Source organism: Aquila chrysaetos, chromosome 15 (genome assembly GCF_900496995.4).
Source record: "Aquila chrysaetos chrysaetos chromosome 15, bAquChr1.4, whole genome shotgun sequence".
Taxonomy (NCBI): domain Eukaryota; kingdom Metazoa; phylum Chordata; class Aves; order Accipitriformes; family Accipitridae; genus Aquila; species Aquila chrysaetos.
The window spans coordinates 3,144,138-3,170,654 of NC_044018.1; the positions used below are offsets into that span (position 1 = coordinate 3,144,138).

Below are 26,517 nucleotides of genomic sequence, written 5' to 3' on the forward strand. Positions count from 1 at the left end.
AACGAAAATTCAAATGTATAAATACCAATAGAACCACTCTGGATTTCTACTAACATTGGAATCAGGATCTTTCAATCACTGTTTCTACTGACCTGAGTTTTGCATAATTATTATAGGCTAATTCTGAACTCATAGCATGGAAAGACTCTCTGGCCCAAGAGCAATGAAGGCCCATAATCCAGGCCACAGAAGAAACAACCAGCGAATACACTGACCTTTCCTAGGAAGTTCATAAAGTATAATATAATTTTGAAAATATGTGAGAGGTAAATAAGCAGACAAATGGGAGCAAGAAAAGACAAAATAACAGCAAAATAAGTGTGATCACAAAAGCAAGAGCTCTGCTGGCCTCCAATGGATCTTGGTGCTACACCACCTTTGGCCTTACAATGAACTTCATCTGTGTTAGGATTCTACATAGCTGCCCATGACCTTCTTCTGACTTTGTTCCATGAAAAAGAAAAATAGGTAAAATGTTCAGTTTATTGGCTTCATGAAATCACTAGCATTTCTTCATTTTTTGGGTAAAACCTTACGCTAAAACCAATTTGAAAAAAAATGAGACAAAATGAGGGCTATAAAAATAAATGATACAAGTTTTGTCTGGAGAAGAAAATGTACTGATGTGCAAAACCAGCGAGATTTGCAGTCCAAAAAGTTTATTTCCCTGTGAGTTATGATTGAATTAAACTTAGAGGTTTACTGGAAACATTTGTGGACTAGGCGGACTACAAAATGAAGAAAACACTTTTCTCTGTTTTTTCAAATCAATACTACATGAAAGGAACACAAAACAACAGGCCTGTTCCATGTGTGTCTAAGTTTATACCCACTAAAGGTATAATAGGAAACCAAAGACTTGTAATTTTCAAATGTTCTGGATTTTTTCAATAAAATGGTAAAGATACTAAAACAGAGTCACTGGGCAGTATATGCCAACCATACATTATGTTTCAGAGGTGATTTAACTTATTTTAAGATTTCAGTTCAGATCTGGAATTATAGTAGTAGAAGAAAACAAAAGGAGATCAAAGGGACAACACTCTCAGGTCTATGAGTAGCACTTTCATTGGTGGAAGAGAACGATTCACCTGTAGGAGATAAGATTTTTCCTTTTTTGTGTTCAGATTTCAAGAGATCAAGAAAAAACTGGCAGCAAAAGAAACATTGTGAACCTGCTATTAAGTGTCGTGAATTATGTTGTTCTAAACCAGACAAATACAAAATCAGTCAAGCAGCAGTCCAGATGCATTGCTTAGGAATGAATTTTACTGTTATTCAGCTAATCTGTCAAATCACGGGAATGAATGTCAAAAGTTACTGTTCCCCTCAATCCTAGCCCTCTTTCCCAGAAATAATGGCCTCTGTAATAAGTCTTGCGAAAAATTTACATAGACATGTCATAAAAGCAGTTTACAAAATTATTAAAAGATAATTTGAATTATTATTCAAAGATAATAATAGGAGAAACAAGGAAATACCCAAGAAATATGAAGCATCCAGACACCTTTGAATAGTCATGGAAGATTGGAGGCTTGTTTTCGTTGTCTCTAACAGAAAATTCAAACGTAAATATAAAGGCAAGACATACAGTCAAAATTAATCTTCAGCACCAGTTGAAGGAGGTTATTTCAGGAAATGCCCCAAATTGTGTGACAAATTCGCCATTTTCACCCCCCAAAGAAACTGCTAGTATCTGGTGAAAACTCTGGGATACAACCAGTTGTCTATAGGAACAGAGATCCTGAAGATGAGGTGCAACAAGAAAACTTAGACAGAAGAACAAAAGTGGTTTAGAGAATCCTTATGAAAGGAAAAAATGGGAAAATCCAAGACAGAGTGACTTTTTTTGTGGTTTAAACGGTTTGTACCCTAGACTAGAGTAACAGGTCCAGGAAGTCCTAACAGCAATGACCATTGAATGAGCAGTAACAAACAGTTAAAAAGCAAGAGGTAAACGGTTGAAATGAAGAATGGCCAAAATATCACTTTAAAAGATTCCCCAGAAAAGATATTAATAATCACATATTTCCTAGCTATGTGTAAGCTGATAACATTGATCAGGTTGGACCCATAGACACCTATCACTGTGATATTCTACATAAGAATAAAAGGACTGCAGATTAAATTAATAAGGTACAGAAGATGAACTGCCTATTGACAAGACGGTAATGAAAACGTTCATATCGAAAAAAAGAATCCCAAGGGACTGTGGAGAGATTAAGTAAGTGATAGTGTTTGATCCACACCCACATTTCTGCAGATGGAAAACATGAGGATTTATTGTGGAAAATATCATTATCACTACCTAGAAGATAATCTTAAACTCTGTGGCATGCCAGAGAAGATAATCTAGCTGCAACAAAGAGCGTCAATATCTCTTCAAGTGATGTTCATGTGCAGCCTAGGCTGAACCATTTCCAGAAACAAAGACTGAACTGGGAATGGGGATGCAAAACAAGTGACAAAGCTATTGACACGTTGTCTCCTGAAGAGACCTACATAGCTTGTCACTTAAACTGTCAGCAAAGACGTTAGCACGTAAAACTTAGTAGGTGCCATCAGCTTCAAATACTCCCCAGTGACCACTTCTGGTCAGTCGGTACCCATGTCATTCTAGCCATGTCTCGCCACGTCTTGGCACGTTGGGATGAGATCCGACTCTAGGAGAATAGAGACCTTTAGACAGCATGACCACCACCGCAGAGCTGAAAATGTAAAAGATAACTGCATGTCTTTAGATGGAAAAAGAGATGGAGGCTGCATAATAGTGAAGATACTGTGTTTACAGAGTGTGTATTTAGTATATATGCCAGCTAAAATATCGGTGTTTATAATGACTAGAAGGAAAACTGTGGGAAACTCATTTAAGAAACACAAGGAGAACATTAAGACTGCACTGAGAAGTAGAAAGCAAACCTTTTCTTTGGAGAAATGAGTGAAAATTCTCAAAAATGGAAGACGTGAAGAAGTTACTGCCACTACACAAGATTATTATCTCCATGTGGACTGAACGGGAGTCCAAGTCTTGAAAACTGGAGAAATCAGTGACAAAATAAAATACTTATCCATAGATTATAACACAACTTGGCAACAGGGTGGGGTTTGTTGGTTTTTTTTCCTACATTGAGTTGGCTACATTTGTAATAGTAAAAAAAGCAAGCAGTGCCAGACCCTGTTCTTCAGAATGGAGGTCACCTGAAGCAGCCTGGCTGCTCAGACACAGGCTGGCCACATCCAAACCACCTACGTTGAGTGGTCCCAGGCGCTAAATCTGAAGTGTCAGGAGACCGTTGCTCTGGGCCAAGACCAAACCAGGGAAGATGTTAAGAATTTAGCGGAATAGAGAAAAGAAGGATGAGATCCTGCTCTAACACTTTTTAATTTAGTAGCATAGTTGTAGCTGTGGTACACAGCAAACTTCACCTTGCAAATAAATTGATGGAAGCTAGAAAAAAAGAACCTACCTGATTCTGAAGGCCTCTAGACACCTATCTTTGGCCAGCTCCAAGTTCAATGGACTGTCAGCTTAGTCTCAACAGCTATATGCTTAGCCACTTGCTTCACCTACTTACAGAAACATTTAGACACTGACATGCTGAATCTGAAATGAATCCGGCTTCAGATATCTGCACTTATTTAGACAGTTTCTTGGAAAGTAGCTGTCTAAAGTGCCTATTTCTTTCCATTGACTGCTGAAATAACCTAGGGCATGGGATTTGTCTTGCCTACCATGCAGTTGCCTACAAGTGAGCCATTTTTTTCTACTCTCCCATTAGGAGAAACACAGACTTTAGACAGACTTAGAAAAGATGAATGCCACAGTAGGGTGGCCAGCTTGCTCACCTTTTACTTAGACAACTGGGTCTTAGGCTGTAAAGTCTGAGGACATGAATTACCTATTTTGCTTATCCTAGACCATGTTGGGTTGTCCACAGCTAAGTTTCCTCTCTTGCTCCTGAGTCTCTTTTCATAAATCGTTAGTTTCTACAGGACCCTCAGTTTCTGAGCAAGATTGGAGTTTTACTTGTCTGGCATATGTGGAGTGGCACCATCCTTTCCCTGGCATTTCATCTCTAACTGCAGTCAGGCTGACACTCTTTTAGCCTCTAGATCAGTAGGGTTGGGAAAACTGTAGCAGTAGGATGTTCGGAAAGGAAATTTTCCTTGGAACCTTCAGCTGAGAACAGGAAGCCCTTTCCAGAGTGGTGGGCATAGCAGAAAGCACTGTGATATGACGTGTTGCCTCCACCAGGAAAGATGACTTAAGGCACCGTTATTCCCTCCCTCTCTTCTTCATAGCTGCACACTCCTGCCCCTGTGCAAGGTCAAAATTATTTGGGTTAAAGATATTCCTCCTTTTTTTTTTTTTTTTTCTCCTCCTGTATAGTGGGTCATTTGAACCCAAGTCATTTCAGTCATCTGGTTCAGAAAGTGACACCACAAATGGTTGTAACATTACCACTGAGGAGCTGGCACACAGCACTGTAAAGGTGGAAAAAGTGGCAAGGAGCAGGGTAACCACTCCGCTCAGCTGCACTGCCAGGGGCAAGTCAGACTAACATGTGAGACCTCTTCAGACAAAATAAAATACAGGTTAGTCTATGTTACAATGAGATGGAGAAGAAATCAGGAGAATCTCAGGTTTGTCAGGAAATTAATTTGGGAACAGAAGAACAAAGGAATTGTCATGTCCCAAATTTATTATGAGAGTCCACCCCAACTGGCACATTCACCAAATCATCAGTACAAATGCATCACTTGATCCCACTCATATCCTAATTACTTATGCATTTATCAGTTATATTACTGTAATGCTGAGGATCCCACATCATGAGCAGGACCCTGTTCCGTTAGGAACTATGCAACTGCACGGTGCTACCTAAGGGCCGTCTTACTCTGTTGAATTCCCAGTTGTTAGGTATAGAAAAGTTTAGCCTCTGCTGGGACATGCCTCCCAGGAGAGGGTAGGAAACTCCATTACTAGAAGTTTATTTAGGGTTTTATACCCAGCTGCAGAACATTGAGCTTCTGGACTTCTGTCAAAAGTTGCCTCCCATTGACCCAAAACTGATGTATGAAGTTCTTGAATGGCTGAACAAGATTCTTCTACATCACCCATTCATCTAAGTGGTGGGGAAGTACCTAGTGTGACAATAACTACACAAGACGAAAGAATTAATGTAATGTGGGTAAACTAATGGCCCCATGAGCTAAAGGATTTGCATCACAGGGAGTGCAAACACTGATGTGATAACACCTGTTAGAATAACTGACCAGCACGAGGTATCAGAGATACTTGCCTTCTTCCCATCAACAGTGTAAAGCTTCTTCACTGGGAACTGCAGGATGTCTGAAATCTCATCCAGGAGCGTTTTGAAACTCCTGGCATTTCTGCGGTTCAAGATAATTGAGCGCCGGAAACCACTTTCTCCATTCTTAACTAGAGTGATTTTCTTGGGTATTCTTGGGCCATGCTGAGTGAAAGGTGTGGAATACTCTTCAAGCTTTCCCTCCTGAGCAGCTCTTCTCAAGGTACTGGAGGGACGACCATTTCGCGGAGGGCCTGGCCTGTGTCCCCCAGAAGTAATGCTAATAGGCTTGACATATTTCTTGTCGGAGCAAAGGTAGCATCCTCCATCCTCCAGCTGGTCCAGCTCACTGATGCAATGTATTCCTCGTGGGGTGGTGATGGTCCGTACCCCAAAAGGCAGTGGGACCCTGTGAGAGAGGTCATCCATGAGTGCATTGAAGCTCTTGAAGCTTCGCTGGTTGATGGCCATCTTGACTCCTGCAAACTGAGGATCTCCACTCTTGAAGAAGGTTATTTTTTTGGCTGGGGGTACCTTGGTGACAGTGCTGGTCCGAGCCAAGGAGGGAAGGGGCTGCTCATAGTTGTAGGAGCTGGTGGTTGACAGGTAGTCAGCAGGCACCTGAGTCATCCCTCTTGCTTAAAGGTAACTACAAGAGAAGCAAAAACAGGGTAGGGTTTGTTTGAGTCATGCAGAATCAGTGCCTGGCTAGCACAGGAGCAAAGTTTGTTTTCCTTGCAACAGTTTTACCATCTATGCTTGATCAAGAGCAGATTGTACCAACATGGAGTTATGAACTCACTGGCTCAGGTAGATACGAGGAAACACAGCAGGAAGAGTAGCAGTAACCCTGCTCCTCACAGTTAAACCATCCTTGTCCTGCAGATGCCAATGAGAATTCAGTCAGTGTTAGTCGACCCTGAGGCACAAAAAGCATGAGTCAGACCCCAAGCAAAACCCACAAAAAATTATATTTGTGTATTGTTGTCTTTCTGAGTTTTGTGTCTTCCTTGCTTATATTTTTGAGGTTTTCTCAGAAACTATCAGAGCCAGTGATTATTTTGGTTTTATTTTTACAAGCAGAGCGCTGAGATTCTCATGTAACCCTTTAACTCCGTGAACTGGCACATAACAAAAACCAAAACAAAACTGAATTTGTTCACGTAGTAATTGCACACTGTAGCACACAACCAGTCCTGAGTGTACCGAGGGGCAGAGTAGCCTGGTTTCAGAACAGCTGCCTGTGGTGTGCTAAGGTAAGGTCTGGATGAAAATCCATGGCAGTTATGCAAACAAGTAACAGTAAGAAATATCACAAGATCTCAAATAGAACTACAAAAGTTGGTTCTGTTAAACAGTGGGAAAATTTGAAATAAGCCTGGTAAGCACAGATGTGAGGAGAATGATCTGCCCAATTTGTGTCAGAACAGCTGGTGTCCTTCACTTTTAAAGCAAAACTGACTTTGGTGTTTAAGTCTGGAGGTTGAACCCCAGCTTTTGGAACCTAGTTTTTTTAATGTCTTCCCCATGACGGACACAAGTGGAAAAGAGACTGGACTCTACTCTTTCTTGCTTATCCTTATCAAATGCATTGTCTTGGAAGTAATCAATAAAAAATTCAGACCCCACATGGAATGAAACTACTATGCCAAAAAAGAAGACACTGGTTTTGACATGGAAAAAAAAAACCCTCACCACTATTTACAACTGCTAAAATATTGGCTGTAACGAGTATGACAAATGTCTATTTCATGAATATGAACAGTGATTCCACAGTTTACTTTGAGTTAATTACTCAAACTTAAATGGAGACTCTCAAAATGTCATTTAGAGATGTCATCTTCTGATCAGAATTTACTGCTCACAGGTAGGCAGCAAACCATTTGAATTGTTAGTAAGGAATACAGTAGCTTGTCTTGTAGCTTGCAGAAGGTGGTTCTGGCTACAAGTACCTACATCCAATTTACTTTCCAAATTATCTTCTTAGTTGATAGCAGTTTTCTATGGCAACTTTAAAAAAAATCTCTCACAAGAAAGGAATTTTTTTAGTGTTCACAGATGAGTTGGAAAACAATAAATATGCTTCTAATGACATTTTTCCTTCAGTTTGCTCCTGGTTATGCTTCTTGCAGCAGCTGAATAAAATTCTAGTTTCAAGAAAATAGTCATGCTACTCACAAATTATTCTTTGGAGGACCAGTTCAGGGACCACTGTAATTAATGGGAATTTTGTCATTGATTGCAGAGGTGCAGCATTCAAAAAGCTGTAAATGCTGATTTTCTCCACATTTTAGAACAAGACCATTATTTTCTTACTATGCTACTCTCTAGTGAAATATTTGTGCACTTTGTACTACAGCAAATTCACTCCTGCAATAAATGGAAGTTTAACCTCAGCTAGGTGAGAAAAGACATTAGGCACCATTTGAAAGATTATTATTTTGACAAATCTCTGCTTTTTTATATCCATGCATACTGACAAAGGTTTCAGTATGATTTATTCTTTCCATGTACATATTTCACCAAGCAATTATTCACTTATTTATTTCCCAGTTAAAGGTCAATCCATCACTCTATCTTCCAGGGAAAAAAATATCTCATTTCTCTATTTTTCAACAGCTTTCAGAAAGGTGGCTTTAACTTTTTCTCCATGAGTCCCACATTAGAGCTTTCAGACACCATCAGCATAATTTCCAAACAAACCCATTATCCAAATTGTAGTCCCTGGACCAATGGTGGTCCACAATATGCTGGCTGCACTCCCAGAAATCTAACTGCTTCCCAAGGATTTGTTCTACTTTTTTCAAGCTGTTAAATCATATTGAAAGAAGTACAAAAAATTAAAATAAGGGACAAATCATAACATATTTTCCCAATACTAATTTTCTTTGGGAATAATTTCACAAAACTGTTAAGGGATCACCAAAGTAAAGGAACATCAATCCCTTAAGTTTTGGGTGATAGAGTTGGTTACTCACGCAAGCCTAGATGGTCTGTCAGATCTGCTCTTATGAAGCAGAATATAATGTGAAGAAAGAGCCTTCCACAAAAACCTTGCATGAAATATAAACAGTTCCCACAGGAAGAAGTTTTGTATTGTCCACTTGAAGTTTCAGAATGGGAAGGGGATTCTACTATATATCTAGCAAGGCAACAAAAATGGTCATCTTGTCCAAATACATCTTTTTATAGATATATGAGAGGAGTCTCAATGCATTTTTTTTGTACTTACATTGAAATACTTCATGCCTCTTGCTCAGGACGACTTTTTCTTATAGAATATCCAAGAGATTAAAAATAAATCAACAAAATAATAATAAAAAAACCCAACACAGCCAACCAACCACCTTCAGGATGTAATGCACTGGACAATGCAGGGAAAAGCATTAGCAGGTTACATGCTGTCAATCAAACTGTCCTCAAAATGACTGACCACAGCTTGGAGGGTTAATCAGGACTGTGTTGCTAAGGATAGAAAGAAAAGCTACCTAAGCTGCTGGAGAAGGCTCTCAAATCCACTGGGGCTTTAGGCACAGTTTGCCCAATCCTTCTCTTGCTTGCGCCCATGTAACTCAGGTATAAATCTGATTCAGTGACACTCCTCAAATCATAACAGTATAAATGAGAATGCAGTAGTCAAGGCCAAAGAGGTAATATTTTCCTCTTGCATAAAGGCCTGCAGAGATCTGGAAAACTTTCCTGAGCCACCCCACTCATCAACTCATCAACCCACCTGCTCATCAGCAACACTTTGGAATCAGATTTATCTTTTGGGTAACACCGGGGAAATCAATGGATCTAGAGTGAAGATGATGGTAGCTCTTAAGTATTTGTGTATATGTTTGTTACTTCTCAGCTGGTTGATAGTCAGTCACTCAGGATATAGATGGCTGAGACTCATAACAATTTTTTCAGTGAAATATTGTCTTAACAGGAAAGTCTGGTGAGTCCTAACCCAAATATTTTCAAGTTCATTGCAGATGACAAAGTCAGATTCTCAGATAATGCTCAACAGCTGGATCACTGAGATTTGGGCATGAAATAAGGACAGACAATCAACCTGTCAATGATAAATGATAAGAAATGACTGGTTCTTTCATAATTCACCTATAAGAGCCTTCCTGCTTTCTCTCACACTTCCTTTTTGCAAGGAAGACATAGACACACAACAATAAAAATGAATCAGTTGGATTCAAGTACAAAATCAGTGGCAAACCCCACTTTTCTATGAACTGGAATTCTTGTCTTTTAGCAATATTTATTCATTACTTGCATAGCCATTGCACCTGTGCACCAATGTCACTTACAGCACTAGGCACCTTCTTTTTTAGAAAGCAATTACTTGCAGAGAGACCAGAGTCATAAAGGGCTTTTATTGGAAGGGCAGGGATGTGGGGATCCTGTAAGAATAGGTTCAGCAAGTTTTACATCTCAGATCCTTAACATGAATCTTCCAAATGTAAGGTTAGTGTTCGAGCCACTACATGGTCGTCTTTCTTACCCAGCATTGCTTTTCCACCTGTGGACAGCACACCTTTCAGGGTCAAGAGACCATTCCTGTGAGATCCTGGATCCAGAAGAACAAGGTCATCTCTCTGTAGGCTTGCATCTACTATAAGAGGTCAGCAGCACTACTGGAAAATTTGTAGGAGTCCATGCATGGGAATGCCTGAGCCCCTCATGGAGCGCATTCTGCTCAATAAGGACTGTGCCAGGCGGGCTGGCCCCTGTTTTTCAATTTCCCATCACAGTTCAAAATGACATCTCAAAAAGACTAAGCCATAGCAGGCAGGCAAGTCATGCACTTCTAAACCTTATCAAACCTCTGCTATCAAACTTCACACAGAGGAAGGTATGTGACCATGTGGTTGGGCTTCCATCATCCCTTAGCCAAAATCCCCCGGAACCCCCAAAACACCTACAGCATGTCTCTTCACATCAGCCTTCACCTTCTGTTCCCTCACACTAGGCTTTTTATTTCTGAGGGTGTTTTGCAGCCTTCTCTCTGTTGGGGACATAGAAGAAGGAGAGGAATCCAGATATTGCCTGAGCTGAGGCAGGGGTGGTGACAGAGATCTTGACTCAAAGAATTGGGCACCAAGTCTATAACCTCTGTTTGAGAGATGGGAAGGCCTTTATGAGAAGCATCCAGACTTGACTTAAATAAATTATCAAGAGTCTACCCTGTCCAGAGGCAACAGTTCCAATAGATAATCCCACTTATTGGTAAATATCTGTGCCTTTTCTCTAACCTGAATACGCCTAGTGTCAATTTTTGTATGGCTTTTGTTGATAAATTAGTGTGCAGACTTTTACTGGAATTTTCTCTTCCCATACAAGTAGTTGTAGCTTCCATTTTTACAAATTCATTTCTTCCAGACATAAGAAAAATTTACAGGTCACCATTAACATTTAGAATGTGGCTGGTTGAAAAATCCAGGTGTGTGTTCTAGTGAAATCATGAACAAGATTCTTTAATTTGATTTTTTTCCCCAAAAAGGTGAGAGTTTCTGTCAAGAAAGATGAATCATCATTTTGTAAGGTCTAACCATGTTTCTTTAAGAAGGCTCATTTCAGTTTGCTCTGTGCCCTTCTTGAGAAAGAAAAATATTTTTTAAATGTCAAAGTGATCTTATTAACAAGGAGTATTTATGGTCTGACCAAGCCAAGTATGGTATGGAAAATGACACAAGTTGAGACATTTGATTCATAAAAGAGAAAAGCATTGAATTGGAAGGCAGCATATCCATTTGCCTGTGATTATATAAGAATTCCCTGCAAACAAAACAGGTAGATTGTATATTTTTCCCTCAATTTATTTGTTACTTTAAATTACTTGAAAAGGATTGTCAAACTCTGTGTCAGACTTGAAGTTTTAATTGTCTGCTAAAGAGGTTTCTAACAGCCAACGCTGTCATTCTGTTCCATGGCTGAATGAGCTTAAAACAGAGTGCTCTTCTTCACTCAGGTCCTCCTCAGAGCTGGTGTTAAATACAAGGAAAACCACCTCTTGGTAGGAACAGTGCTTTGGTAATCGCAGACGTTGTGACCATCCCTTGAACCACACCGCTGGACCAGTAAGCTAGAAAGCATGCTGGAGATGCAAGCCTCTATCTTCTGTGCTAAAACCAACCTGGATTTGATGGCACCTACAGCTTATAACATTGTCCTCTACCGTTCTCAGAGAAGAACATGGGCGTATCCGTCTAGGAGGCTTTGGATTCATTGGATCTAAGATAATTTATTTCTTTCCCTTCTCTTCTGGGATTCAGTTGGGAATTTACCATATGGCTATCTCGGCTACTAAGCTGTACTGTGCCCTTGTCCCATTCCGTACAGGTAAGGACAGTCAGGGTCCTGAGCAGAAACAAGCACGATATTAGTTTCTCTCAAGTCCTCTCTTGGAGTATGCACTTACTCAAGCTCTTATATTCTTGTCCGTGCCTATGATCTGGATAGTTTCTTACTCTAAGCAACAGTATGAGGCAGGCTGTTCTTCACAGAGCCCTAGGGCTGGAATGGTAGGGGCAGGGCAGCACTAGAAATGGCTACTCAGAAATCCTCATTAGTGACCTGGGTGGTGACAGAGGGCACCCTCAGCAAGTTCCCCAGTAACACCAAGCTGTTGGGAGCAGCTGACGTGCTGGAGGGCAGCACTGCCATTTGGAAGGACCTTGAAAGTCTGGAGAAATTAGCTGACGTGACCCCCAGGAGAAGAAAACGACAACCGTGTGTCAGGGACGGTAAACCCCCTGCAGCAACACAGGCTTAGGCTGACTGGTAGCAGCTTTGCAGAAATGGATAGGGGGGGTCCCGGTGGACAAGAAGTTGAACAGGAGTCAGCAGTGAGCCCTCATGGCAAAGAACACCGCCCACATACTGCGATGGATTAGCAAGAGTGTCCTAAGCAGGCCAAGAGAAGTCATAACTCCGTTCTGCTTGGCTCTTTTGAGAGCACACCGGGACACTGTGTCCAGGTTTGCCCTCTGTAGTACAAGAAAGATACTGGCATACTGGAGTGAGTCCAGCAAAGGCCACCAAGATGATGGGACAAAATAGGAGCACATGATGTGCAGGGGGAGGGCAAGAGCACTAAAATTGTTAAACCTGGAGAATAGGCTTGGAGGCATTCATATCGTTGCCTGTAACTACCTAGGACGTGGTTATGGAGAGCCAGACTCTTCCCAGAAGTGCATAGTAAAGCGCTGTGGCAGATACAAGTAGCAGCCTGCAAAATGCCATTTAGGTATTCAAAAAAATTCTTCATGATGGTGATCAAAGACTGGAACCCAAAAGGTGGAGGAAGAGCCAACCCTGGCGATATTCAAAACTCAGCTGAGCAACTTGATCTACTGGGCCTGGCTACGAGTCTGTGGTTGGACCAGAGAACTTCCAAAGTCCCTTCCAGCCTAGTTTATTCCATGATTCAGTGAAGGCAAGGCAGCTTCTCCAAAGGTTGTCTGCACTCTCCTTGGCTCAGGCTTATGTGGTAATTAAGATCCAGTTAAGTGCCAGTTTAATATGATACATCCTTTGTAGCAATCTGAACTGTTCCATCCTCAGAGATATTTTCTGTGATCTGATAGAATGCTCCACTTCTAATTAATTTCATATTATTAGCTCTTCCCTTTTGGGATTATTGGATCTTCTTCTAAGTAACTTAAATATTCATTTATAAATGTGAGGCAGATCTTAGTAGATAAGGTTTTTTGTTGTTGTTTTGGGGGGCTTTGGTAGGAGTTTTATTTTGGGGTTGGTGGGGTTTTTTTGAAAGAATGTATTGCTTTTTCTTTATTTGGGTCCATATCAGTTTGAAAGAAGTCAATCTTCAAAGCACAGCAGTCCGAGTTGTATTTCCAGCTACAGCCTTCAATGCAAAGGATTACATTGCACTTAACCCAGGTAATCAAGAAGCCCAGCTTTCTGGAGGATAAGAATTAGTCTCAGGGATCAGATTCACCTACAGCAGATCTCCCTCCTATTCTAGATGCATTATCTACTTAGTTTTTCAGCCATCAACCACGGGTGCGAAAAAGAAAACCCTCTGAAATTGCTAAAAAATATGTTTTTTTCAATGTTCCTTACTTTTAAAAGCATTTATTCTGTAGATAATATCTCTATAGGTGATACATACGTCTTCATGGACTTAAATTATGAACTTGAGTCCCTTCAACATGAGATAAAATACAGCTGAGAAACGTTGTTACTTTGCCAAGAGTCACCCTCACCATGCAAATAACAGGTGCAGTGTCCTGGTTTCAGCTGGGATAGAGTTAACATGAGTACAACATAATAAAACAAGATGATGGACGGCACATGGAGCATCCGTTAGGTTTTCTTGGTGAGCAGAAAGAGACAGGGAGACGGTGGTGCCCGTTCATTATTCCTTCCCCTACGTATCCTGTTGTCGCCCTGAAATCAGGTCTCTCAGTTCCTCAATACAATCATACTGCGACAGCTCCCTCGGGATGCCGTTAATCACGGTCCACTGTGAAATTAAAGCATTCTTCCACTGAAGGGAGCAGACAAGCCCTAACAGAGGATTGGTTTTTCTTTTACTGAAGAAATGTAGGATTTGCCTTTCCTAAAATGAAAACAGAGGCTTAAGAAACCAGAGGCAGAGAGGCCAGTTCTGCCGCATCCTCACACCCAGCTGCGGTCTATTGAAGCACAGCTCTGCAACACAGCCCTGATTACACGCGTGTCTGCAACAGGCTCTGACAGCAACAGTGGCATCTGGGTGTTTCAGACTGCACACAGTTCAGCTCCACCAACAGTTCCGAAATATCCCTAGAAGCTGGGGACAATGCTTTTGTTGCTGAGGGTATTTCTAGTGCTGTAGCCAGGCATTTCCTGAGAATATTGCTGTTTTAAAGATCCAGGATTTTAGGTAACCTGCACTGCCCTTTACTCACATTTCTGGCAACACTGGGGAGAATAACTTTGCATTTCCTTTTGAGATGGGCTTGAAGTTTTATGTCCAAGCTGATCTGCATGTTTGTGCCAGGAAACTGATAAACAGATGTGCTATTTATCACATCAGATGGAGGAGACAGCATGGCAAGATTGAAGCAGCTTGCCAAATTCAAACCTAGAATTGACACAATTGATTACATGAAAGGAAAAAGATCACAAGAACATACACGTATCATAACAATTAAGTATGGTGTGATTAGCAGGGTGTTAGCAGTCCTTTTGTCTTCTCATGAAGACTGTCTGTAGTATGCATGTCCCTTGATATGTCAACACAGCCACACAAGGTGGCTCCTCCACCTGCCACCTCTCATTCCAGGACTGTTTCCATCACGGAGGAGGACATAAAAGCTCAGGCACAGAAGTTCTACAGACAACCAGCTGAGATTTCCTAGGCTGGTTAACTCATATGCACCCACTCCCCTTGACAATCCAAGTCTAGCTTCCTCATCTTCCTGTTTGTAAAGGAGAATGAAGAAAGAGGCTGAGCAAAGATGATTATGTCCGTATCCAGGAAAGCAAACCAGCTAACTGGAGTGAGCAGCTGAAGAACCAGGAATATGCACAAAAATCGGGACCTGAGGCAAGGCATGCCTAAAAAGTGACAGCCAGGAGCCAATTACTGAGAGATGAACCAAGAAAGTCACCACGAGCTTTGAAGAGGTTTCGGTCTACAACTGGATCTGGACTTGGCAGCTAAAGGCTGTATGTCAGTAGAAGAAACTCGCTGTACGTTCCAGCAACTGCAGATGCTGGAACTTTTTTTTCCAGTTTCCATGCAAACCCATGCCAACCCTTCTTCCTCAGGAGAGCACCCAACTCTGCAAACATACAGGCACTTCATTGCATATACTCCCGAGGTCAATGTGGGGCTGTCCACATGTGCAACCAAACAACCACTTACATCCTGGTGTTTTCATCCACTGGAAAGCACAAGATAATTTCCACTACACCACCATTATTTCCCAATTTTACGTTTCCAGCAAAACTTTTACTTGAGATTATTCAACCTCTGATACATGACAGTTGCTTTTTTTCCAGTATGGATCTAATTTTTCTGACCATTTCTAACGTTTCTAGGCCCCTTTGTACCATTTCTCTTGCCTTTCTGATGCCCTCAGTTCCTTCCAAATGATTATCAATTTTGATTTTCATTAATGTGTTTTTTGCACTCTTAAAAATTTTTTTCAAAAGATATTAAATCAAATCCCTCCAGATTTCAACATGTATACTCTTTCTCTCTCACTTTTTCAATGTGTTTATTACTGAATCTGTGGACAGCTTTTATTCATCCAACAATGTATCTTTTAAAACCCTTTGAAATAATTTTCCAAGCCAAATTAAGCACTGTATATAACCTGATAAACAGTAGAAGCAGTCAAGTTTCTCTGGCATTGTGTATTTATTTGGCCTTTTGCTTAAATTCTTGTGCCATACAGGTGTGTACTTATTTCTGCCTTAATATTTGTTCCATTATATTAGAAGACACAATGTCTCACCTGGAGTGACTCTCTTATTTTGGCTTTGAGTAGTAGGGAAAAAAAAAATCAGGGGTATTATCCCAGCCTTTACTTCTTTATTCATTCCAGTTAGCACCAGTTGCCTTTGGAAAGCGATACAGCTAGTTTCTCAATTCATTCTCTAATGTCCAACATGATCAGAAAGCTGATGTGTACGCTTTCCAATTTTTTCAAGGATTCCTCTACTTGTTCTTTATCAATTATATTTTTTTTATAGTGACTTCCTTCCTCACTTTAAATCCTGTCCAAACTACTCTCCTATAGTTTTCTTCTTTAGGAGAGATTTTTTTTTTAACGGTGTTCAATAACTCAGCCAGTTTTGAATCATTGTCCTCCTTTTTCATTTATTAATGATCCTGCTTTTTCCGCTACTTTTGCTCTACCCCCAAGATTTACATCCTTCCAATTTTACTTATTCTTGATTTTAATTCATGTCAGCAGAACTTTGACCTCTCATCAAGGGTAGCATTGCTAATACTGGTACCCTGGCCAAAGTCTAAATTTGGTGATTTCTGCAATTTTTGCTTACCTACACTTTTAACACAATAAACTGTTCTTTCTTTTCCCCATCTATTGAGTCTCAGTGCCAGATTCTTAGATCAGATGAGCCAGCAGGACTCACTGGAGCTCACGAGATCTCTTGGGATTAGCGCTTGCCGAACACCTGCTCCTTTTGGGCACTGTACAGGAGCAGAAGGGACAAAGCTTTCTCACCCACCATTGTCACGCAGCTGGCGGCGGAATTTCCTACACACACGTCTCTTCCCAAATGTGTTGGGGCCATTCTGGAAGAACAAAGTGTTATGGTGGGGTAGTACGGTCAGATGGCTCCACAACTGCTCAACCCCAAACAGGGTTGGAGACATCTTGTGCCACCAGGGAGCAGGGACAAGGATCAGCCAGTGCCTGGGCACCGTGGGATAAATATAGCTTAGCTGGGTAGGATACTTCAGGCTGGATGTGGATGTTTGTAATGTCACTACTCGAGGCAGTCACTCCAGCCCTCCTTCAGAGTCCCCAGGAAGATATGGTGTCTTTTAGGCTGTGTTCATCTCCTCCTCAACTGGATGTCCCAGATGAACTCTATCTTAAAACTATTGTTTCTCTCCACTGTCTGGAAAAGAAGCTCAAGGTGCTAAATTACCAGAAATTAATACCTGAATTGCTAACAAAGAAGGGGGAGGTGGGTGAATCTCCTTGGATGATCCTTCAAAGCACATGTTTAAAAATATTTTTTAAAAAATTGGATAGAAAAAAATTACCAGAAATTAATACCTGAAATACTGTGTGGGGGGTGTGGTATGGGGGGGGGGGCGGGGAAGCCAAAAAGAAGCACCATATTTCCTCCTGGGCTGACCCTTCAAATAGCATTCCTTTGATATTTTGCAGAGATGAGAAGGTAAAAAAGCCATTTTAAATTAAATGAAAGATTTTGCTTCACCTTCATTTTTCTTTTACTCTTCCAAAGCAGGTGAAAGAATGTTTGTAAAAAAAAAAAAAAAAAAAGAAAAATAGAAATTTCATATGAAACTTTCAAAACTTCATGAACGGAATGGTTTGGGTCCTTTAAAAGACTCCACATTTGAACCTGACATTAAAAAAAAAACAGCTAAAAAAGCCATGTCCTGCCCCTCTGCTACTTGAGCTGCAGCTGAGATCCAGCTCTCCTCCACAGCAACGGACACCACGTTCGCTAGCCTCCGTCTGCTTTGTGAAAGACCGGCCACCTGCTGCCTTCCCACCACATGTTCTCTGAATGCCCTGCTACTTCTTCCTCATCCTCCTTCTCTCTCCTGTTCACCTCGTGCTCCCTGTGATGTCAGCTGGTGACATCATTCTCCACATTCATGGTAGCAGGTGTAAGTCTCCGCTGCTGGGTCTCTCTTACTCTTCCTCTGAGCTCTTTTCCAGACGTGGGGCTGCCAACTCTTATCGTGGTTAAAAGAACACCTCCTTATCTTTCACCACAAACTCTTCCCTCCCCCAGCCCTCCTTGCTGCGAATAACCCGTGCTCGTATGACACTCAAACTCACAATCTCCGTTGTCGCGTTCAACACCTACATCTCCTTCACACCAAACACTCGTATCTGGGTTGTTGCCAAATCCTACAGATTCTTAACTGTAATCTCTCCAAAATCTCCTGCCATCCCTTCCTGCTAACACACCTATCTGTTTCTGAGTTAGCTTGTCTCAACCTTTATAAACTTTACCAGCTTTCACAATATTATGCAAGGTCTATTCAAATCCTGTCTGTAAAATTCTTTGCTTCTGCAATCTGGTGGTTTCCCTCTGTTTTTCCATGCTTTTACATTTGCCCTTACCACCCTCAGCAGCTCTGAAGATCTTCACCTTCTCCTTTCTCGCTCCTGCCTCTCCTGAAGATTGCCAGGGTTGGGCAATTCAGCTCACACCTTGCAATCCATGGAGCAGAAAGTGTTCAGATACAATGGTAATAGGTGACATGTGAAGGCACAGGGAGAGATGTAGTCCTCCCTTCCCTGGCCTCATACCCATCCTAAAAACACAGATCTTCTAAAACACGTAGGAGTTAATGCAAAGCTTATATAACACCGCAGTCATCACTCAGCTCTTCATCACCACCATCTCCCAGCCTACATCTGATCCTGACCTGGATTCAGACGTGGACGCTGTCCCATTTGTCCTGTCTCTCACTCAAAGGCAGATATGATAAGAAATAGCGAGATTACTTATTAAGAGGCTTTGCATGCCTTTGAGGAAGCTTAAAGTGATAACATGTTGAAATGGGTAAATGAATCCCCAACAAAAAGGGAATAGGTCTGGAAAAGTACTGCTAAATATACCTAGGATTATTTGTACTGATTTTTTTCCATGGATTGGCCACGTGCCACGTTTTTCTGATTTCAGTGTTCACTTTGCCGGAACTTTAATGGCAAGGGCATCTGCCAAATGTGCTTATGGGCTTGCTGAGGTGTTCATGGAGGGCAAGTCAGAACTACCTCCCTGCAAGACCTCATGGCCAGATCTCAGTGACACAAGATTGGCTTGTGCAGTCAAGAAACAAGGACGACACCAGGTGACTAAGCCCGGTCAGCTAATGCAGAAAGAATGCAAATATGAAGAAACCAAGCCACTGAGCAAAAGAAACCTGTGAGCAGTTTATATGGGATAATTCCAAATAAACTGTGATGTAGCAGTGAATGTTCCCTCAAGTAGGACCAAAAAAAAAATCCACCAAACTGTTGTAATTTATTGAACCAACTGTAGCAGCTCAGTTACCTCTTACATTTAGGATATATCTCATTATTTTTAGGTGCACTTTTAGTACCAAAATTACTGTAAATGTGTTTCTTCCTAGTAACTCTAGATCAAATATTCTAAACTTACAACTCTGCAGGTTATTTTTATTACCTGCCAGAGCCTTATTGCTTTCTGGGCTCTGAGAAACATGCTCTGCTCTTCTGTCATTCCCAGTGCCACCCAGTGCAACCCAGCACAGCAGCTAGAGATGAACTGGCACCCATATGTATGTCTCCATAAGGCAGCAAAAAATCCAGTTCTCACTCTCACAGCTTTACTGACTGCACCGCGCTAACAAAGTCTAGAAACACATGTTTGTTCAAGGAGTAGAACTGGCACAGTCTGGCTCCGGGATGTGCATCGGGTCTGTTGAGTAAGCAGGTATCATTTCTACAGATTTATTGCTCCTTTGGATTCCAACAGTGCTCCGAGGCTGCTGCTGAGACGGCTGACAGTGAATGCACATGGTAGGACATCCACACCGCCAGCCGGCGCGGGCCCAGGCTTGCTGTCAGGAACAGACTTGCCCACCATCACGCTGTGATCAGGCATGCGTGCCCGAAGAGGTCACCTCGGCTCTCTGGGTGCTGCAGCGCGAGCCAGCCTCTCTTTGCTGGGCAACATCCAGGTGGTCCAGCATATGCCATCGCCAGAGAGCCAAGCCTGGCTCCTTCCAAGCGTGCTGGGGATGCCGAGACCCAGGGCAGCCCAGCACGTAGCACAAAGGGTGGGTGGAAAGCAGGCAGCCTGGGGAGCCTGCAGTGCTTAAGCTCTCTCTTCATCTCAGGGTTGTATAGACACAAAACTAAGCGATAGTCACGGTTCCCAGAGCATCAGACAGAAGAGGCAGACTAAAAGGGAAACTGAGGTACTGACAGATGAAGTGACTTGCTCAGTACCGCTTATTTGGCCATTGGGACAGGACTAGGAACGCAACCTTTGTTTCCTTGGTCCCGATACAGTGATTTACATCAGCTCATTAAAGCAAAGAGAAAGAGACAAAGCCAATTTCTGACAAAAGTGCATTGTTTCCGGGTGAGCTGCTCTGAAACTAGCATGGAAGAATTTGCATTGCCATCTCAGTAGCCCACGTCTCCCTCTAAGCCTTTAAGTACACGCGGGACTCTTCTCACGCAATCCAGGGCACCAACGTCAGTGGAAACACCTAAGAAAGTAAGGCAACAAACTTAACTTCCATGCCCTGCAGGAGGAGGAAGACGGAGGGTAACGCTGGACAGCCATAATCCTGCAGGATGCCAACAATTTTGAGAGGTTTTGGAGAAAATCAACAAAATGATTGAGGGGTTGGTTAGATGAAGGAGGAAGGAAAAAAAAAATATTGAAAGTACTAAATATACATTGCTTGGCCAAGTAATGCCCGAGGGAAAATAAAAGAGCTGGCAGGCAGGAGGGAGCCGAGAGCCAAGGAAGAAGTAGGATCTCCATTGTTAAGAGCTCTCAGCCCTTGTAAGCGAACAATGAGGAATGACTGCGTGCTGCAAGCCAGGAGATAAGTTAGGCTGAGGGGAAGCTGGTGAGTGTAGGCACTAAACAAATAGATGAAATCAAGTCCTTTCTGAAACAACTTTTTTGGCACTAGCTGCACCTGGGTCTTGATTTTCACCTGTGTTTTTCATTCTCTACGTGGTCAAAATGCTAAGGTGCTAATTCTTCCCAGGTGTGCAGAGGAACCGCTTAATATAGAGCAAGAGGGTATAAATAGATGTGATGGGATAAAACTGAGAAAAGGGCAAGTGAGGTCATTTAGATTGGAATAATCCTCAAATGAAGTAGTGGAAGCCCCTTCTCACAGGTTATTTAAAACTAGACTGAGGAAGAAAAAAAAAAAAAAAAAAGGTTGTTTTCTTTTTTTAAGGGAGAGTAGACTTTAGGGGAAAAAAATAACACTGTGAAGGGAAGAGATTAATAGATGCATTGGTTATCTCTCCAAACTGATTTTTTTAATCTATTAAAACCACCTAAGCTATATAAGCGACATTTTACACTTGAATGTGCAGTTTGTCCCTCTTTTACATTAATGGGCACAAATTAATAATAACAATTGATAGCAATAAAACTCACATATTGGCCAATGATTCATGTTTCTCTAAGGCACAATAAGAAGACAGCCATGATTACAAAGAAACAAATTAAAGAGATGAGGAAAAAAAACCTGTAAAAGCTTCAAAGGAGAGCTGAGCGAGATCCAGTGAAGCAGGGGAAAAAAACAAAACAAAAAAAAACCCAGCAAGAGATGGAAATATTATCTTGTGCCCTCAGTTGCTATAAGGAGCAATTTGGGGGAGTAGAAGATGTAGAAGATAAATACGAATCAATCACCATCACAGCCAATAATTACTACTGATTATGGACAGGCCAAGAACCCACTGTACTTTCAGATGTTCAAAAGCAAATACAAATCTTGGTCCCAACCCTACAAGAAGAGTCACAGACATGCAGAAATTCCCAGATCAGGAGTACGGCCACCAGGCAATATTCTTCCATAACAGACAGATGAAACCAGGTGGGTTTTGAGCAAAAGGCAACTGAGTATTGCCAGGGTCCTCTCTTCAAAGGCTCAATGGGCTGCTGACCTATGACCTCCTAGTAAATTTATATCAATGTTTTTCTTCCCTTCCGTGTTAATTCAGCCCCTACAGCTATGCGGTCCTGACATTATGAGTTTCCTAACACGATGTATAAAGGCCATAAATGAAAGGCCAAGAGCTACAGGATGAAATTCAGTGCCCTGTACTATTCAAGGGGTCAAATCTGATGATCTAAATGACCTTTATGTCATCAACTATATGAATCTCTCTTCAGCCTAAGAAATGAATTCATTTTTTTAATAGTAATTCACTGAAGAACTGCCAAGGGTTAACAACCTGAGGCTTGTATTAGCCAAAAAACACAAGGCCTCTGTTTTAGCTTTTACTTTGAGAGACTGAGGGGTTGTCGACAAAAGAATAAGGGGGTCGGGGGGGTGGGGGAAGGCCTTGTGGGCTATTCAGATCTTACAGAGAAAATCAGAGTGGAAATTCTGGTTTAGGCTCCAACTGGGATTGTGGTGAAAGTCACAATCTCTTCCATCAGGGACCAGTGCTGGAGCAAGCCTGCGACCAGCCTGGCTCCCTGCCTGGGCAGCACTGCTTAAAACGGACAGGAGTCCCCTCTCTGTGCACAGGAGCCCATATCTTCTTATGGGCTTGATCCACTCAATCTCCTGCTGTCCTTGAGTAGCAGCAGAGACATTAAGTGGTCACATCAAGTTATATCAGGAAAACTAGAATCCAGCCCTGATCAGAAAGGATACCTGTTTGCTTGGGAAATGCCCCAGTAAGGATGGACCCAGAGCCCACTGCAAAGCCTCCCAGGAAAACACAAAACCAGCCTTTGGAAGTCTTCCAGGGATAACACCTGCATTGGTCAACAGAGCAAAATACAGCCACCAACTATGGTGTGATCACATCAGCACCTTTCCTCATAAGTACAACTCGTATTTATCATGGGCACCTATTTCTGCCACGTGAACATCAATCACATCCCACGTCCCTAGTAAGAAACAAAAGATGTAAGAAAAAAGGACAACAGAGCTACTGAAAAAGACAATCAATACTAACATCTGACCTCCTGCTGCCGCCTGCTCTCCATTGGTCCAGCATCTCCCTTGCTGCTCCTTCTCCCTGTATTGATTCACAAGTGCATAGAAGGACAGAGAGAGGCAGATTCAACTCACCGCAGTGAAGGTAATCCAGGTACATAGCTTTGCTCTGGTCAATAATCCATCTCAGGTCAGGCCTCCCCTGGGCGCTCACAGCGGAGATCAAAAGCCAGGCAGAGAAATCTCCCTGGTTTGCATTTCTAAGCCCTACAGACGACAGATAGAACACTTCTGCTCACTCGCTACCTACACAGTGGGATGGGCCCCCACCTCCCTTCCTAAAACTTCACATCTCTCCCCTTCTCGCAGCTTTCCCCACCGCCATGCGCTCCTGTGCTCAACCACTTCTCCAGATAAAAAACCAAATGGGCTTTTCTGCCTCGGGTAGCCACTTGGAATGGGATTAAGATGAGCAGAAAGGAGCTTACAGCTGGGCACCATCTGCGGTGACGATAATTAACTAATGAGGTTTTAAAGATGTTTTTTTCTTGCTCCTCATACAGAGCTGATGACTGAGAAATTTGCATCACTGTGCACATCATGGTCTCTGCTTCTTGACAAGCCTGACCCAGTGCCTCCTTCTCCTCTGTACGCGTGTATTCGAGTCACGAGCTTGAACGCAGGGGAAAAGCTGGCTCCTGGTGGCAAAGGCTTTCTTGCCTTTTCTGATCACAAAGCCCATGTTTTAAGTTTCCAGCCTGTGATATGCAGTAAATAAATTAAATGATTGCAAAGGTCCCTCCCAGCCTGGAAAAAAACTCGTTAATAACAAAAAGAAAAATTCAGAATCCAGGACAAAGTTTAAAATATTCCATCAGGGGATCTTAGAGGGCACCTATAAATGCTAAGGAATGACAAATATCACAACCCCAAAGAGGCGAGGGGAAGCATTATTCCTCATTCACCAGTGGGAAAATTCTGGAATTTTTTCCACAGTCACACCACGTGCAGACCCCAACTGTCCTAATGCTTAGCTCAGTACCCTCACCCCACACCGTGCTTCCTCATCAAAAGACTCTCATGCTTTCTTAAATAAAAACATTGCCTGGCCTGCAAAGCTGGTGTGCTCTGCAGTCCCTGTTAATAATCATTCACCCCAAAACTTTCCAGTTTATGCTGAGGCTCCATTCCCACTTCCTCATCTGGGCTTCCTTTGAGCGGACCAAGAGTATGCAGAGATGATGGTCCATGGCTGAATGCCACCCCAACCCTGTACTGGGACACAGCAAGAGTGGAAACCACCTGACCAAATATAAGTGTCTACACTACAGACCCTGTGAGATAGCAGCCTACGCTCCCTGCTCAGCATGCTCCTCAGGGCACAATTCCTCACATGCTACAGCTGATGTCAAAAACAGGTCAGCTGATTCACCCTCAAGAGCGCTTCCTTCTCTCCAGGGAATAAATGAAGTCTGAGATATTAGCTCAGATGCTGACCTCTACCTCACAGACATCTCGAGTTAGATGGGATGGGTGCCCACTCTCAGCCTGCCTGGTCATATAGTGCTCATGAGGATAGGCACTTTCTTTCTGTATCCCAGAGTGAAAACAATTAGCTAACTGCAGTACTGAATAACTAATAATTGCAGCTATTCTTTTGGTGGTGATCAGGAATCCTAATTGCAAATAAGGCTTCTGTCATGTTTTACCAACAAAAACTTTGGTGATGCCCACCTTTTTCTCCAAAGTGTGAAGTACTCTTTTAACAAGGCCAGATGCCTTCTCACCCCACCTTAGACGCAGATCAGCTTCAACCCAGGAGCCTGACAGCCAGCAAATCTCCAATAGGGGTTCAACACTGTTAAAACTAAACCTAAAGACACTCTGTGGATGCCTGTGAAATAAGTTAGCTTTGTGCTGAAGTGAGAAATAGTACTGTCCCCCTTGGAAGTTGATGTATTTTTTTTTTTCTTTGGGGGAGGAAAAAATTAGGGAATAAAACTGTAAATTTTGGAATTTTACCCAGGGGAAGACAGACACCTGTGGGCCTTCTGCTTTAGAATGAGCTGAACCATTTTCCAGGCTCTGTTGACCATGTCTCATCTAGGAAGAACATCACAGGCAAAACACATACAGTATAAGCATAAAGAGTTCAATGTCTGAGTTTATACGGCAAATCCCCACATGAGCTGTGGCTGTAAATAAGTAGTCCCAGCAATTACTACCTACCCTCAGGTGCTTCTGTTTCTTCTACACGAAGGGAGACGGGGAGAGACCTCAGCCAGCTCTGAATTACCCTTGCAAGTGACTATTGCCCCACTGATGACAGACCAGAGGCTGTTTGCAATGTATTATTCAACAGAATAATAACCAGAGCAGAATCTAATTCTGCATGATTTGCCCCAAATAATACTCCAAAGGACAAGGTCACAAGAATAGTGGTGTAAAAAGATTTTCCTTTTGTGTGGTGTACTCCCACCTTCTTCCTCACCCTGTCCCATCTGAAAGAAATCATACCTGCAGTGGTGTTCAAACCATAGCTGAAAACAAGGCTCACTTCAGATACGTGTGAGGACTCCACATGTTGCAGGCTGTAACTTCAGGCAGGTGTCATGTTAAATCTCTCAAGGGATTGATTGTTGTTTATCATCGGAACGAGGGGAATCTCTCCAGCTTTACCCTGTGCCATGGCTTCGTAAGTTAAAGCTGCACATGATCAGCTTGACCTTATGCTGCAGTTGTTGATTGGTTTTTTTTCCAAAAGAAGATTACACATTGAGTTGCTCAGAGTGGGATTTCCAGCACTTTTCTCCTCTGAGATTGTCTTAATAATTTATTGTTTATTAGCATTAATTGCATTTTGGCAGCCTCCCTGGCCTATTTCACCTGTAAATCTCCATGCAACTTCAAGGCATTAATGAAAATGGACTCACCTGCAGAGGTGGCTGAGGATTTTTTTTTATTAAGTGTTAAGGGAGAATTCAAGGGGGGAAAGGCATTTTGGAAAACGTGTTAGGCTTGAGAAAAATTCTGCTGCGAATGTTTCTCAAATTCAGGGCTGAACTCCAGTCAAATCCACACAGGGTGGATAGCTATTAACCCACATTCAAGCCTTTTTAATAAATTAAGAATCACACTGTAGGTCCCAGCTCCACACCACAGTGGCTGTCCTGACCCTGTCTCCTCTCCAAATCAAGAGTCCTATAAGGTCTTGAGCCCAAGAAATAGCCACGATGTTCATCTGCATTGAGAGTGAGAGAAAGGCAGAGGAACTAACACATTGAATGTGACACGGCAGCAGGTCATGCAACAAACCCAGGGTCCCCTTTTCTAATCCCCCTCCTCCGTTAATAAATACCTCTTGCCTCACGATGAGAAATTTAGCGGAAGACAGGAGAAACTTGCTGACTGAGAGACAGGGCAAACCTAAAGCTCTTTGACTCCCATAACACCCTCCTTACATTTGGGTATTATTAGCACCTGTTTCTAATCCATTATTTAAAGGTTTTACGCTTAACAGCTGAAATTACCAAGGGTGTTAGGTGTCACTCAGAAAAACTGAGTACAGCACAATGGGGGTTACTTTGGGCAAATCACTTACTCCCAGTTCACAAAGGAATATAAGCCAGCACCTCGCTTCCAGGAGGTGCTTATCTTCCTCCTAGGTTCTGCTGAATAGGGCCTCATTTTCTCTATATAGCAGTATTTTACATATAGTAAAAGGATCTTGGTCCCAGCCTCCCAGAGGTATTAATCAAGAGGTAATTGTGCTGCACAGCAGAAGAGAATGAGCGTAGACCTCCCTGTTTGTCTCAGTTATCAGTTAGTGCT

At 42.2% G+C, this 26,517-nt stretch overlaps 1 protein-coding gene across 1 annotated transcript in view; it reads right to left on the reverse strand.

Moving 5' to 3' along the window:
- The window catches only part of RP1L1 (RP1 like 1), a 45,039-nt gene extending 21,938 nt beyond the window's left edge, over positions 1–23,101 (reverse strand). The window contains exons 1-3 of the mRNA XM_030038051.1: positions 22,822–23,101; positions 6,115–6,191; positions 5,304–5,961 (exon numbers count right to left, since the gene is read on the reverse strand). Of these exons, the coding sequence (XP_029893911.1) occupies positions 5,304–5,942 (639 nt within the window). The 5' untranslated portion in view covers positions 5,943–5,961; positions 6,115–6,191; positions 22,822–23,101. The remainder of the gene's footprint in view (positions 1–5,303; positions 5,962–6,114; positions 6,192–22,821) is intronic.
- Between the last annotated feature and the right edge of the window lie 3,416 nt (positions 23,102–26,517).